Source organism: Pristiophorus japonicus, chromosome 3 (genome assembly GCF_044704955.1).
Source record: "Pristiophorus japonicus isolate sPriJap1 chromosome 3, sPriJap1.hap1, whole genome shotgun sequence".
Classification (NCBI taxonomy): Eukaryota; Metazoa; Chordata; class Chondrichthyes; family Pristiophoridae; genus Pristiophorus; species Pristiophorus japonicus.
Window position 1 is genome coordinate 95,067,413 of NC_091979.1, and position 16,852 is coordinate 95,084,264.

At 43.7% G+C, this 16,852-nt stretch overlaps 1 protein-coding gene across 10 annotated transcripts in view; it reads left to right on the plus strand.

Annotated features, from left to right (window-relative positions):
* The window catches only part of LOC139259802 (bromodomain adjacent to zinc finger domain protein 2B-like), a 441,395-nt gene that overhangs the window by 23,205 nt on the left and 401,338 nt on the right, over nt 1-16,852 (plus strand). For 7 of the 10 annotated variants that reach the window (XM_070875572.1, XM_070875579.1, XM_070875577.1 and 4 more), the window contains exon 1: nt 14,200-14,240. In XM_070875572.1, coding sequence (XP_070731673.1) covers nt 14,219-14,240 — 22 coding nt within the window. In that variant the 5' untranslated portion in view covers nt 14,200-14,218. Of the gene's footprint in view, nt 1-13,610; nt 13,720-14,197; nt 14,241-16,852 lie in introns of those variants that run through there. The other 3 variants (XM_070875573.1, XM_070875574.1, XM_070875583.1) reach the window with 2 other exon arrangements.

Here is a 16,852-nt window from a genome sequence, read left to right on the forward strand (position 1 = left end):
CCCCTTCTCTTCCCCCCCCTTCTCTTCCTCCCCCCCTTCTCCTTCCCCCCCTTCTCTTCCCCCCCTTCTCTTCCTCCCCCTTCTCTTCCTCCCCCTTCTCCTTCCCCCCTTCTCCTTCTCCTTCCCCCCTTCTCCTTCTCCTTCCCCCCCTTCTCCTTCTCCTCTTCCCCCCCTTCTCCTTCTCCTTCCCCCCCCTTCTCCTTCTCCTTCCCCCCCTTCTCCTTCTCCTTCCCCCCCTTCTCCTTCTCCTTCCCCCCCTTCTCCTTCTCCTTCCCCCCTTCTCCTTCTCCTTCCCCCTTCTCCTTCTCCTTCCCCCTCTCCTTCTCCTTCCCCCCCTTCTCCTTCTCCTTCCCCCCTTCTCCTTCTCCTTACCCCCCCCTTCTCCTTCTCCTTACCCCCCTTCTCCTTCTCCTTACCCCCCTTCTCCTTCTCCTTACCCCCCCTTCTCCTTCTCCTTACCCCCCCCTTCTCCCTCCCCCCCTTCTCTTTTCCCTCCCCCTTCTCTTTTCCCCCCCCCCTTCTCTCCCCTCGCTGTCAGAAACACAGACACTGACAGACAGAGAGTGAGAGACACACTTGGGGGGGGGGAGGGGGGGCGGCATCCCAGCATGCTGTTGGAGGGCTCCCGGTGCTGCAGTCGGTAAGTAGAAAATGTTTTATTTATTGATTTAAAAAAAAAAATTATTTCTTCTTAATTTTTTTTGATTGATTTATTGATGTTTTTATCATTTATTATTGATGGCTCTTTATTTGTAAAACTGAAGTGTTTGTAAACTTCCCTTTAACCCCCCCCCACCATTCTCCACGCCTGATTTGTAACCTACGCCTGATTTTCTAAAGTGTAGACAAGGTTTTTTCCAGCGTACATAAATCTTCACTTACTCCATTCTAAGTTAGTTTGGAGTAAGTTTTCACTGTCGAAACTTTGAAAACAAGCGTAAGTGGCCGGACACGCCCCCTTTTGGAAAAAAAATTCTGTCCCAAAGTGAAACTGTTCTAACTGACTAGAACTGGAGCAAACTAAATGCCGAGAATTTGAATTTCTAAGATACTCCGTTCTACACCAGTTGCTCCAAAAAATCAGGAGCAACTGAGGCCGAAACTTGGGCCCTAGGGAGCAACGCGAGCTGGAGCAGGAGAGCAACGGCAGTGAAAAGTGACGTCAAGGTCCAGGTCGGTGATTGGAATGTGGGCAGGTACTGCAGGAGCGGCGAGGTCGGGGTCAAGGAGCAGCAAGAGTTCGTAGAGGGACATGATCGGAGTCCAGGAGAGGCGCGAGTTTGGGGCCCAGAAGAGGCGAGGGCCCAGGGGCAACACGGGTCAGCTCATACTTAGATGTGTGTGCGCACTCTGTCCGTGCAGCAGAGCAGGTCTCCAGTTGTCTTGGTTAATCCTTGCTTTCTGGACCAAGACCTAGCTCTGTCAAGCCCGTGTGGTGGCTGGTGTGCAACGGTCACCATACGTTTTTAAAAAAAAAAATCCAAGCACAGGCATCTTCCATTCTTCAAGATTTAGTTTGGACCTGGAATTTTAGGTCAATCATTGAAACACCTGTGAACTTTTTGATGTGGAAGCAAATTATCCTCGATTCGAGGGATTGCCTATGATGATGATGATGATGCTGTTTGTGGGAGCTTGCTTGTGTGCAAATTGGCTGCCGCATTTCCTACATTACAACAGCGACTACACTTCAAAAGTACTTCATTGGTCGTGAAAGGTGCTATATAAATACAAGTCTTTTAATACTTGCAGAATTTCCACATTTAAGGGAGAACGCCTGTAATACAGCACTGAGTGTGCAAGGTTGACAACACTTCAGGAGCAATGTTTGATTTTCAGTGGTGTGCTCATTTTACATACCTACTTACAAATGCTTGGCTTGAATGATTTTTAGCAGTCTTAGGACTGGCAATCAAGCCAGTGGTTGTGCTTTTAAAGACAGATGGTCACAATTCGGAAGTTATATGGACACAACAGATAACTAAGCTAGTGGTCTGAATTGCGAACGACAATAAGTACATTTTACATTGTTGATTGTGAACTACAATGAATAATTCACTTTGAGCAACTTGGATTTTCTTTCTATAATTTTTATTTTTCAAACCATTATGTATTGCATGAGATAGGGGCAGCACAAGATTATAACTAATAGAAATCTTATTTGTATACAAGATTTGTGGATTTCTGAACCAATTGCACCTATTGCAAAATGCATCCACTTGTATACAATCTATTTATGTAGATCATCAGTGTAATAAAATGAACATTTCCATTCTGTGTCCCACTAACTGCTGATGTTCAAGTGTTAGAATTCATATCTGTTTATCAGTTCTCTGCAGGGCTAGCCCAGTCTCTGTAGGGCGAGTGAAAAGCTGCTATTAAATTTAGTGGGATCATAATGTCAAAAGAACCTTTTTATTTTTGCTATGGAGGTTGGGATCATCCTGCTTTCTAATAAGCATTTGTTTTCATTCTTGCTGAAGAGGGAAGGAGCAAAGCTGAAAATGACAACTGAGATTGGTGGGCTGGAAGCTGACAGAGGATAGGCTGAGCAACATACGAAACCAAGTACTGGAACATTGGTATATCTCCTGTAGATGTACAATTCTGTGATGAGAAAATTGGACTTCATAGCCAGCTTTTATGTTTGACAATATTGCCAGACTCCTCAAACTATCATGATATAACAACGGATTCTAAGTTTTTTAAAATGCTGCTGCACTGAATGCACTTTGTTGTAAGTGGAAGACAAAAAAGTTCACTAGTTGTTGATGAGACATAATTAACAACAACAACCTGCATTTATATAGTGTAGAATAACATCCCAAAGCACTTGATGGAGGCATAATCAAAAAAATTGGATGCCAAGCTAAAGGAGATACTCTGACCAAAGTCTTGGGCCAAAGAGATGGGTTTTAAGGAGAGTCTTGGAGGAGGAGACATAAGTGGAGGGATTTAGGGAGAGAATTCCAGAGTATGGGACCTAGACAGCTGAAGGCAGAGAGCCAATGGGAGGAGGATGTACTAGGGGCTGCAGACAGAAGAATGGAGAGTTCGGGTGGAGGAGGGTTGTAGCACTGGAGGAAGTTGGAGAGATGGGATGGAGATGCGGCTGTGATGGAGTTAAACGTGTCGGCTCCGAATCCATCCCCCTTCCTTCACAAAAAAACATTATTTCCACCCTTTCACCATTCCTTTACTTTGCTGCCAACTCCGCTTCTCCACCACTGAAATGCATATTCCTGTTTTTGTCACATCGAGACTTAATTATTCCAATGCTCTCCTTGCTGATCGTCCTTTATCCAAGCTCCATAAACTCCAACTTGTCTAAATACATATGCTTATATCCTGTATTGTGCCAAGCCCTGCTCCCTTACTGCTCGTGATCTTGAGGATTTACATTGGTTCTCAGTCCTCCAACACATACATTTCAAATCCTCACTTCAAATCCCCCCATGACTTTGCTCTACCCAACGTCTGCAACCTCTTTACTTTGCCCTCCAGGCCCGTCTGACTCTTACCCTCCTCCCATTTCATTACCGATGGCGGGGCTTTCAGCTGCCTAGGCACTGCTCTCCCCAACTTCTGCCCTTAAACACCTCTCTCTCCTCTCTTCTTTGAAACCCATTTTTTGTCTAAGTCTCCAACTGCCCCTCCCCCCCCCAAAAAAAACACTCTTTTTCCTGGTCTGGCTTTCCAACAACAACAGCTTGAATTTACATAACGCCTTCAACATAGAAAAACATCCCATGACACTTCAGCAAAGTGTAATCATATGAAAATTGGTGCCGAGCCAAAGAAGGAGATATTAGGAGAGGTGACTCAAAAGGTGGGTTTTAAGGACAATGTTAAAGTAGGAGAGTAAGGTGGAGAGACAGAGAGGTTTAGGGCAGGAATTCCAAAGCTTAGTACCTAGTTGGCTGAAGGTATCACTGTCAAAGGGGGATGTAGAAGAGGCCAGATCGGAGGAATGCAGAGTTCTTTGTTGAAAGGCTGGGGAATGTTAGTGATAGGGAGGGTAGAGGCCATAAAGGAATTAAACATAAATGACTCTTTTAAATTTGAGCATTGGTGGACCAGGAGCCAATATAGGTCAGTGAGCACAAGGGTGATGGGTGAGCGGGATGGTATGGGATAGGATACAGGCGACAGAGCTTTGGATCAGCTGAAGTTTATGGAGGATGGGAGGCCATCCAAGAGAGTGTTAGAATAGTCGATACTGGAGGTGACAAAGACATGAATGAGTTTCAGAGCAAGTGGCTTGAAGTAGAGACAGATGATACAATAGTGGTGTCTGGGATGGAGAGGATATGGGGTCAGAAGCTTAGCTTGGGGTTAGCCCAAGGCTGTGAACAATGTGAGATGGTGTCCTGGGGAGTGGAATTGGTGGCGAGGGTGCAGAATTTGTGACTTTGGTTAAGCTAATGTGACTGGGACAGACATCCGATTGGAGAGATTCCTACATGGATTTGTAGAAAAGATGGGTGTGGATTTGGAAAGAGGTTAAAGATGTGGGGGTTGTTTGCAAGGACAGAGGAGTTGAGTGTCGGATTTTTGAGGAAGGAGATAATGATGGCAGTTTTGAAAAGGAGGGGGCCGTAGAAGAACAGCGTCAGCTGGAATGGGGGCCAGGAAGAGAAGTGGGTGGTCAGCAGTTTTGTAAGAATGGGGTGAAAAGCAATCCTTCATTACTGGCACTCCATAAAGTGCCTTATAATGGTTTGTGTGTTTCAGGTGTTGTGTAACTTCTTGTTGTTTTTGTAAACTGTTTTTGTCTTTTATTTTCCTACTAAGAGTCTGCAGAGTTATTATTGTTGCATTACACAGCAAGACATTTTGCGTGAACCTGGGAGGCAAACTTAATTCATACAATACACGAGACCTTAACAGTTGAATAAACTTCTGTTTATGAACTATTTCATTTATTCCCTGTATGTCAATACAATGGCAGAACTGCTCCTCTGCTTGTTGACCTTGGCAGTCACACATCTTCTATGATGTCTTCTCAGTTGTAACTATTTTCAGGTCCATTCTCGCTCGTGGTCAGACACTGATCCTCCGTATGGCCACTGCTTCCCGACAAAAATGTAAACATTTGCATTAATGTCGTCATCATAGGACTCCGAGGGACTGCCTATGATGATGATGTTAATGCAAATGTTTACATTTTTGCACTGCTTAAGAAATGTAAACTGCTCTTGACTGCTCCCGTTCTATAGTCCTGCTACATATCTTTTGCAACAGGACAAGTAAACCGATACTATGGTTTAATTTCAAGAATACCGCAATTTTACCAAAAATATTTTTGTTTCTAAATGAAATGAAAAGTGTTTTCTTTCTGTACAATGGTTGAACTTTGAGGGATTTCAGTAATTTTAGTCATCACACAGCCACAATTGAGAAGTTAAATTTGTTGATGCTGATTTTCAGATTTTTAATTCCTTCAGTTATAATTTTGTGTTAGGCAGGAAACAAGCTGATTGGAAGTTATTACATAGAATGGACAGCACAGAAACAGGCCATTTGGCCCAACTAGTCTGTGCTGGTGTTTACACTCTGTACAAACCTCCTATTTTGTCTACCTCATCTCAACCATTCAGCACATCTTTCTATGCCCTTTTCTCTTGTGCAATTGTCTAGTCTCCTTTTGTAAACATCTAAGCTATTTGCTTCAACCACTTCCTGTGGTAGTGCGTTCCACATTTTAACCACTCTCTGAGTAAAGAAATTTCTCCTTATTTCCCTATTGGATTTATTAGTAACTATCTTGTATTTATGGCCCCTAGTTTTGGATTCTCCTGCAAGTGGAAACATTCTCTCCACATCTACCCTGACCAACACCTTCATAATTTTAAAGACCTCTATCAGGTCATCTCTAAGCCTTTTGAATTTGGATTTGAATTTGGGCCATCATCCCTTTTGTCTCTCCAATCTCTCTTGTCTTCGAACCTATCACAGACATAGAAACATAGAAAATAGGTGCAGGAGTAGGCTATTCAGCCCTTCGAGTCTGCACCACCATTCAATATGATCATGGCTGATCATGCAACTTCCGTACCCCATTCCTGTTTTCTCTCCATACCCCTTGATCCCTTTAGCCATAAGGGCCACATCTAACTCCCTTTTGAATATATCTTAACAAACTGGCCTCAACAACTATCTGTGGTAAAGAATTCCACAGATTCACAATTTTCTGAGTCAAGAAGTTTCTCCTCAACCCTGTCCTAAATGGCTTACCCCTTATCCTTAGACTGTGACCCCTGGTTCTGGACTCCCCAACATCGGGAACATTCTTCCTGCACCTAACCTTTCCAATCCCGTCAGAATTTTATATGTTTCTATGAGATCCCCTCTCATTCTTCTAAATTCCAGTGAATATAAGCTCAGTCGATCCAGTCTTTCTTCATATGTAAGTCCTGGCCCCCTGGGAATCAGTCTGGTGAACTTTCGCTGCACTCCCTCAATAGCAAGAATGTCCTTCCATCAGATTAGGAGACCAAAACTGTACACAATATTCAAGGTGTGGCCTCACCAAGGCCCAGTACAACTGCAGTAAGACCTCCCTGCTCCTATACTCAAATCCTCTCGCTATGAAGGCCAACATGCCATTTGCCGCCTTCACTGCCTGCCGTACCTGCATGCCAACTTTCAGTGACTGATGAACCATGACACCCAGGTCTCGTTGCACCTCCCCTTTTCCTAATCTGCTGCCATTCAGATAATATTCTGCCTTTGTGTTTTTGCCACCAAAGTGGATAACCTCACATTTATCTACATTATACTGCATCTGCCATGCGTTTGCCCACTTACCTAACCTGTCCAAGTAACCCTGCAGCCTCTTAGCATCCTCCTCAGCTCACACTGCTACCCAGCTTAGTGTCATCTGCAAACTTAGAGATATTACATTCAATTCCTTTGTCTAAATCATTAATGTCTATTGTAAATAGCTGGGGTCCCATCACTGAACCTTAGTCACTGCCTGCCATTCTGAAAAGGACCCGTTTATTCCTACTCTTTGCTTCCTGTCTGCCAACCAGTTCTCTATCCATGTCAATACATTACCTCCAATACTATGTGCTTTAATTTTGCACACTAATCTCTTGTGCAGGACCTTGTCAAAAGCCTTTTGAAAGTCCAAATACACCACATCCACTGGTTCTCCCTTGTCCACTCTGCTCGTTACATCCTCAAAAAAATTCTAGAAGATTTGTCAAGCATGATTTCCCTTTACTAAATCCATGCTGACTTGGACCGATCCTGTCACTGCTTTCCAAATGCGCTGCTATTTCATCTTTAATAATTGATTCCAACATTTTCCCCGTCACCGATGTCCGGCTAACCGGTCTATAATTACCTGTTTTCTCTTTCTCTCTTTTTAAAAGTGGTGTTACATTACCTACCCTCCAGTCCATAGGAACTGATCCAGAGTCTATAGAATGTTGGAAAATGACCACCAATACATCCACTATTTCTAGGGCCACTTCCTTAAGTACTCTGGGATGCAGACTATCAGGCCCTGGGGATTTATCGGCCTTCAATCCTAGCACAATTTCCTGACTAATAAGGATTTCCTTCAGTTCCTCCTTCTAGCTAGACCCTCGGCCCCCTAGTATTTCCGGAAGGTTATTTGTGTCTTCCTTAGTGAAGACAGAACCAAAGCATTTGTTCAATTGGTCTGCCATTTCTTTGTTCCCCATTATAAATTCATCTGATTCTGACTGCAAGGGGCCTACATTTGTCTTCACCAATCTTTTTCTCTTCACATATCTATAGAAGCTTTTACAGTCAGTTTTTATGTTCCCTGCAAGCTTACTCTCATATTCTATTTTCCCCCTCCTAATTAAACCCTTTGTCCTCCTCTGCTGAATTCTAAATTTCTCCCAGTCCTCAGGTTTGCTGCTTTTTCTGGCCAATTTATATGCCTCCTACTTGGATTTTACATTATCCCTAATTTCCCTTGTTAGCCACGGTTGAGCCACCTTCCCCATTTTATTTTTACGCCAGACAGGGATGTACAATTGTTGAAGTTCATTCATGTGATCTTTAAATATTTGCCATTGCCTATCCACCTTCAACCCTTTAAGTATCATTTGCCAGTCTATCCTAGCCAATTCATGTCTCATACCGTCGAAGTTTCCTTTCTTTAAGTTCAGGACCCTTGTCTCTGAATTAATTGTGTCACTCCCCATCTTAATAAAGAATTCTACCATATTTATGGTCACTCTTCCCCAAGGGGCCTCGCACAACAAGATTGCTAATTAATCCTCTCTCATTACACAACACCCAGTCGAGGATGGCCAGCTCTCTAGTTGGTTCCTCAACATATTGGTCTAGAAAACCATCCCTTATACACTCCAAGAAACCCTGCTCCGCCATATTGCTACCAATTTGGTTAGCCCAATCTATATGTAGATTAAAGTCACCCATGATAACTGCTGTACCCTTATTGCACGCATCCCTAATTTCCTGTTTGGTACATCCCTAACCTCACTACTACTGTTTGGTGGTCTGTACACAACTCCCACTAGCGTTTTCTGCCTTTGGTATTCCGCAGCTCTACCCATACCGATTCCACATCATCCAAGCTAATGTCTTTCCTTATTATTGCGTTAATCTCCTCTTTAACCAGCAACGCTACCCCACCTTCTTTTCCTTTCCGTCTGTCCTTCCTGAATATTGAATACCCCTGGATGTTGAGTTCTCAGCCTTGGTTACCCTGGAGCCATGTCTCCGTAATCCCAATTACATCATATCCGTTAACAGCTATCTGCGCAGTTAATTCATCCACCTTATTACGAGCACTCCTCGCATTGAGACACAGAGCCTTCAGGCTTGTTTTTTTGATACTCTCTGTCCTTTTAGAATTATGTTGTAGTGTGGTCCTTTTTGATTTTTGCCTTTGATTTCTCTGCCCTCCACTTTTCCTTATCTCCATCCTACCTTTTGCTTCTGCCCCCATTTTACTTCCCTCTGCCTCCCCGCATAGGTTCCAGTCCTGTCCAGGTGTAGACCATCCGGTTTGTACTGGTCCCACCTCCCCCAGAACTGGTTCCAATGTCCCAGGAATTTGAATCCCCCCCCTCTTGCACCATTCTTCAAGCCACATATTCATAATTATCCTGCTATTTCTACTCTGACTAGTATGTGGCACTAGTAGCAATCCTGAGATTGCTACCTTTTGAGTTCCTATTTTTTAAATTTAACTCCTAGCTCTCTAAATTCAGCTTGTAGGACCTCATCCAGTATTTTTACCTATATGCACCACGACAACTGGCTATTTACCCTCCCCCCTCCAGAATGCCATGCAGCTGTTCCGAGATATTCTTGACCCTTGCACCAGGGAGGCAACATACCATCCTAGAGTCTCGATTGTGGCCACAGAAACGCCTATCCATTCCCCTTACAATAGAATCCCCTACAACTATAGCTCTCGCACTCTTTTTTTCCTGCCCTCCTGTGCAGCAGAGCCATCTATGGTGCCATGAGGTTGGCTGCTGCTGCCTTCCCCTGATGTGCCATCTCCCCAACAGTACCCAAAGTGGTATATCTGTTTTGGAGGGAAATGACCGCAGGGGGCCGTTGCACTACCTTCCTTCCACTGCTCTGCCTGATGGTCACCCATTCCCTATCTGCCTTTGTAACATTTACCTGCGGTGTAACCAACTCACTAAACGTGCTATTCACGACATCCTCAGCACCGCGGATGCTCCAGAGTGAATCCATGCACAGTTCCAGTGCCACAATACGGTCTGTAAAGAGCTGCAGTTGGATACACTTTCTGCACACATAGTAATCAGGGACACTGGAAGCGTCCCTAATTTCCCACCTAGCACAGGAGGATCATGACACAGGTCTGGGTTCTCCTGCCATGACTTTATCCTTAAATTAACTTAATTTGGCAATAATGCCAAAGGTTTCTTACTGATAAGAAAAGAAAAAGATAAAGAAAAAAGAAAAACTACTCACCAATCACTTACCCGCTTGGCTGTGATGTCACGCTTCGATTTCTTTTTATTTCTTTGTTTTACCTTCGGCCTCGATCTCCCGACTGCTGCCGCTCCTCCTCCGAGCTCCACACCCTTTTTATGGGTTTCGATCTCCTGACTGCTGCTGCCGCTCCTCCCTTTTGTTCTTCTCCTTTATTCCTCTCCCCTTTTCAGTGCTCGTTAAGAATCTGTTCTTTTCAAACACTCTCCAGTCCTGACGAAGGGTCATCAACCCGAAACATTAACTGTGCTTCCTCTACACAGATGCTGCCTGACCAGCTGAGATTTCCAGCATTTTCTGTTTTTATTCCAGATTCCAGCATCCTCACTATTTTGATTTTGTCTAAGCCTTCACTTTTCTGAAGAAGTATGCCCCAACTGGTTCTTTCTTTCCCGATAGCTGTAATCTCTGTTTTGGTACCATCCTTATAAATCTTTTTTGCACTTTCTCCAGTGCGTCTATGTCCTTTTTATAGTATGGAGACCAGAACTGTGCATAGTCCTCTTAAGAGCGGCCTGACCAGGGCCCTCCCTATACAAGTTTAACATAACTTCACTACTTTTGAATTTTATAGAAATAAATCCGAATGCTTTGACAGCACTTTTAATTGCTTTGTTAACCTGCATTGCTACTATTAATGATTTGTGAATCTGCACCCCTCAATCCCTTTGCTCTTGCACCTGTCGAAATCTCGACCTCCGAAAAGAATGACTCCGACACTTACAGCTCCGGCAGAAGTTTCTTTAATTCGCTTGCTAGCAAGGGGTAGGTCACACTCAGTCAAGGGCTAAGTGAACACCTCCGAAATGGTACAGCTTCACAAGATATTTATACAGTAAAACCCAAGTTCTGACCTCTCCCTGTGTATTGCTCTGTCTCACAGTCAGTGAATACAGATAAAGAGTTAATTACTATATCCTGGTCCTGACATGGTTTACAGATATTTCCTTTTGTCAGGGTTATCAGTTGGCAAGCCGGCCATTACTCCATGAATCATATGTAATGGGCTATCACCTGTCTTGTATTGTGTCAGGATTGTTCAATTTCCTGGTCAGTTTATCGTTTACATCAAAAGGATGAGGTCCCTACAAGAGATAGTGGCTGGTGGAATGGAGTACATAGGAAAGGTGGGGTGACATGGAACTGGTGTCGTGTAGACAATAGGAGAGCACCATGGGGGGGTACTTGTCTCAGCATGACTTGTCTCCTAGCTGTCTGATGGCCATCAGCCATCTCAAACCAGGTTTAGCTGTTTATGCAAGCTGACTGCTAAAAAGCAGAAAGTTCTGGAAAGACCAGGACTCCATTTTGATATATATTGGAATGGGCACACAAATACCGTATGGTATCAGCTTAGATAAAAATACATTTCCACACACCCCATTCAGTTTCTTATTTTCGAAGGTGTAGGTGATGTTTCCATTTTTCCTGCCAAAGTGCATCACCTCACATTTATCAATATTAAAGTTAATTTGCCATTTAACTGCCCAGTCTGCAAGTTTTCTAATGTTGTCTTGTATTACGTTGCATTCTTGTTCAGTGCTAGCTATATCCCCCAGTCTGATATCAGCTGCAAATTTTGATATTGAGTTCATTGTTGCTTAAATCATTAATGTAAATTATGAATAACAGTGGTCCCAGCACTGATCCTTGTGGAACATCACTTTCTAGCTTCCTCCAATCTGAATAACTATCATTTACCCCTACTCTCTGCTTTCTATTTTTTTAGCCAATTTGCTATTCATTCAGCTATATGTCCCCTGACTCCACATGCCCTAACCTTTGTCATGAGCCTACCATGTGGTACCTTTATCGAAGACCTTTTGGAAATCTTCAGCTTGTGAAAACTACAATTTTCAGACCTGAAACAAACAGAACTTGTTAAATTTTCCATATTTTGAAATTGGTATTTTTTTCCACAATGAAATATAATTTTGGAGACTCTGTGTGTATGCTACTGTAAGGGAGTGCTTTCAATGCTTAGTGCATGGCAATCCCATTCAGTTTTCTTTCTAAAGTTAATTGTTCTACTTATAGAAAGACATTTAGCTTTAACTTGCCCCCTTTCAGTCTCCTGGAGCACTTTGGCTTGTCTAAATATTGAAAAAGGTAATGTCCGCTACGAGCCTGTCATTGAGTGGCTGCAAGGTAATTGCATTGATCAGCATCTTTTTTTGGTCCTGCATGCTGATCATTATTTAAATATCTCCTACTACTGGTTCACTGTTTGATCTGCATTTTTCCGATCAATTAATCTGGACTATGTCCCCTCTTGCACCACTGAAATTAGTTATTTTTCAATTCAACACCTTCATCTTGGACATGTCCTTTTCTTTATCTGTTTTCAGTGTAAATCTAAATCATGTTATGATCACTATTTCCCAAATGTTCAACCCTGAAATCACTTATCCTAATTTGTTACTCAGAACCAGATCAAGCACTGCATTCTTCCTCAGTCAATATGCTGATTAAACAAACAATCCTGGATGCAATCGAACGGCCTCTCCCTATTTTGACCAGAAACTTTTGTCGTCTTCCAGTCTACTTCAGGGTAGTTGAACTCCCCCTGTCTGCACATATTCTGAAATGCCAGTAACTGGGAATATAATTGCGAACATAATAAAAGCAAGTTGGTAGATGAGCCTTACACACATTAGGACGTTCTCACTGTCTCACTTAAGCTATGTCTGCTGTGACTAGATAGTAAAAGATTATGACCAGGCTCATAGAAAACACTCAAATTAATTTTCAGTCACTATCTGTCCCTCCTGATGCTTGTGTTGCTGCAATTTTTCTCTTCATGCCTCTAATACTGACACTTTGGTGTTGTGGTGACCACACTTTGAAGTTGTATTTTGTAGCTATTTGTAAAGATTTGACTGAAAAAAGCCAAAAATGTGTAGAGATTTACATAGTACAACTACAGTCTGGAAGTTGACAGTGATTTCCTTCCATCCAAATATATTTCCAAGTATGTATATATATAAAATAAATATATATATATAATTTGATACATGTATAATAATATAAGTGTCATAAAGACCACTATACTATTTTAGTGTCTCTGGCATCTTGCACAACTCTGCTTCTGAAGTGCTGGTATCTTGGGGACAGAGGTTTTATAGAACTTCCACTTTGCATTATGACATCTAGCTGTGCTCCAATGATGATGATGACAAAAATAAAGACAGTAGATTGTGAATAGCATTCCCAATTTATGTTAGCAATAGAGCAGAACTTCATGAAATAAAACTGTGAAGTGTTAGATAAAATATCTATCAGTCATTCCAAACCATGAAGTGTACAGCTATCTTTATTTATCACTCTGGATCATGAGGCAATTTATTTGAATGTACTTGCCAGTTAAAAATTTTATTGTAATTTTAGAAAATATTTTTGAGCATGGTGAATCAATCTGCAGTAAATGTAAGTGTACTTATGTTAGAATATGATCTATCCACTTGATAATATATTCATATATCAGTCACAAGACGATAATTTAATTAGTGCCTTTAAAGTAGTGAAACGGCCTAAGGTACTTCTGAGAAAACGGACAATGTTGATTTTTAATTCATTGCTTAACAATAAACATAATTTGTCAATTATTTTGGGGTTTCTCCTAGGTGAAACTACCACCTGCAAGGTGACCATCCTGCAGTCCAAATGAGAGCTGACAATTCAATTGCGATTGGTGTGATAATCTACACTGAGACTTGAGCCTCTTGAATAGTGGTGAGTTTCTGAATTGCAATGGCCCATTTGGTATTTTGTCCTTAATACTCCATATCTCAATTCAATTAAAGCAAATTTTGGTTAATATTATAAAGTAGAACTCAAGGCTTTCAACTGTTTTCATACTTAGTGTTCAAAAGCTAAACTTTCATACTGGACTGGAAATTATTCCAGAATTCTAGGTCTAAATTTCTCCTCAGAGTTTATCTAAAATGTTGTGAGTTTTCTTAATTCCTGATGTATGAGGAATCACTAGCCATTGGCTCTAATCTATTTTGAATATTGTAGAGTGCTATAAGTTGGTTAAATTATGTATTTTGGCACTATTTCTTTCCATCTGCTAAGGCTTCATTATTCATGTTGCTCTTTTTAATGACCTGGGTTATGTTTTTCTGCTACTGAATCCTCTTTTATAATAAAAAAACAAATTCAGCTCTGAATCTTTGCTTGCAGCTTCGGAGTCCGAAGCCCTGAAAGGTTTTTTGTATAACCCTCTCCGATGTATCAATATCCTTTTGTCGGTAAGGGGCTCAAAATTGGACGTAATGTGTAAGGTAGAGTACAATAGCCTAGTGGTTATGGACTAGCATGCAGATTTTGATTGTTAAAATCTCATCATGGCAAGTTGTGAAAGTAATTCCGTAAGTATGAGCCAGCACCTAAAAATGACCATGAATGCTGCCGATTTTTCTAATGTAACCCAGGCTAGGAAACCTGCCACCCTTACTTGATTTGACTTGCATGTGACTTGAGTCCCACAATAAGGGCCCAAGTTTCCACATGATTTGCGCCTGATTTTTAGGAGCAACTGGTGGAGAACGGACTATCTTAGAAATCGCAATTCTCCACATTTTTTTTTCTGCAGTTCTAGTCAGGTATAACAGTTCTACTTTGGAACAGAATTTTTTCTTCAAAAGGGGGCGTGTCCGGCCACTGACGCCTGATTTGAAAGTTTCCACAGTGAAAACGTACTCCAAACTAAAGTAGAATGGAGCAAGTGAAGATTTTTGTAGAACTGAAAAAACCTGTTCTACACATTAAAAAATCAGGCGCAGGTTACAAATTAGGCGTCCAGAACGAGGTGGGGGGGAGGGGGAAGGGAAGTCATTAAATTCTACAATAAATCCTTATTTATACTTCTACAAATATTATACAAATAAATCCAACCTGAATAAACATTTATAAGCAAAGAAAAGATTAAATAAACCATCTTCCTACCTGTGTGAAAGTGCTTCAGCCAGGGAGAATTCTGCAGCCGTTCGTGCTGCTGAGCGGGGGGGCGGGGGGGGGGGGGGAGAAAGCCGTTCGTGCCGCTGAGCGGGAGTGGGGGGGGGGGAGAGAAAGCCGTTCGTGCCGCTGAGCGGGAGTGGGGGGGGGGGAGAGAAAGCCGTTCGTGCCGCTGAGCGGGAGTGGGGGGGGGGGGAGAGAAAGCCGTTCGTGCCGCTGAGCGGGAGTGGGGGGGGGGGAGAGAAAGCCGTTCGTGCCGCTGAGCGGGAGGGTGGGGGGAGGAGAAAGCGGTTTGTTGTTGTGGAGGGGAGGGAGGGGAAGGAGACAGCGGGTTGTTGCCGCGGAGGGGAGGGAGGGGGGAAGGAAAGGAGACAGCGGGTTGTGGAGGGGAGGGAGGGGAAGGAGACAGCGGCTTGTTGCCGCGGAGGGGAGGGAGGGGAAGGAGACAGCGGTTTGTTGCCGTGGAGGGGAGGGAGGGGGGAAGGAAAGGAGACAGCGGGTTGTTGTTGTCGAGGGGAGGGAGGGGAAGGAGACAGCGGGTTGTTGTTGTGGAGGGGAGGGAGGGGAAGGAGACAGCCATTTGTTGCCGCGGAGGGGAGGGAGGGGAAGGAGACAGCCGTTTGTTGCCGCGGAGGGGAGGGAGGGGAAGGAGACAGCGGTTTGTTGCCGCGGAGGGGAGGGAGGGGAAGAAGACAGCGGTTTGTTGCCGCGGAGGGGAGGGAGGGGAAGGAGACAGCGGTTTGTTGTCGCGGAGGGGAGGGAGGGGAAGGAGACAGCGGGTTGTTGCCGCGGAGGGGAGGGAGGGGAAGGAGACAGCGGGTTGTTGTTGTGGAGGAGAGGGCGGGGAAGGAGACAGCCGTTTGTTGCCGCGGAGGGGAGGGAGGGGAAGGAGACAGCGGTTTGTTGCCATGGAGGGTGGGGAGGGGAATGAGACAGTGAGAAGGGTAGCCTCAGTGCTGATGTGCTGATGGCAATGTGATTTTATTAAAAAATGTTCAAAAATTAAACAGCTACAAAGAACTACAAAAATGGCCGAGTGCCAATGTTTTTTTTCACACTGAGCATGCGCGAACACTCCAACGCGCATGCGCAGCGTTGCCGGCAGGAAAAAAACTAATTTAAATAGTACCCGCCCCCTCCCGCTTACAAAATCGGCGCGAGTGTAGGCTCCGCCCCCCCCCTGGGCGCCCCGCCAAACAGACAAGGAACTGCAGGGCGCCCGAGAATAGCGCTTTTTTTTCTGGCGCCGTTTTAGGCGAGAAAAACGAGTGCCCAGCTCGGAGGGGCACCCGTTTTTTATCCTGTGGAAACTTGGGCCCTAAGTATCTTAAAGCAACTTGGGCTGGACAATAAATGCTGCTTTGGTTATGTTACCCACACCCCATGAACAGACATATAACAAATTCTAAATGTGGTCTTTCCACTGATCTTGGCAAAGAATGAATTGCTTGTGTCAACATGGGTAAATGCCCTTAAGATCATTTCTGATATTTGGCTAATTTGTTTGACAACCATTTCATATTGACTGGAAGGTGAAATGAAGCATTGCAGTGAGGAAGATCGAGAAGAGCGTTGGTGCGATGACACAGCCTTGCTTGACCTCGGTCTGCACTTGTATTGGGTCTGTGGTTAATGCATTGGTAAGAATCACGGCATGCATGTCATTGTGAAGCAGGTGGAGGATGGTGACAAATTTTTGAGGAGGACACTCCACAATCCCTTTTGGTTGACAGAGTAGAAGGCCTTTGTGAGATCAAAGAAAACCATGTACAGAGGTTGGTGCTGCTCCCTACATTTTTCTTGGATTTGTCATGCGGCGAAGATCATGTCCGTTGTGCCTTTTCGTGGGCAGAATCCGCATTGCGATGCTGGGAGGAGCTCTTCAGCCAATGGGAAGAGATGATTG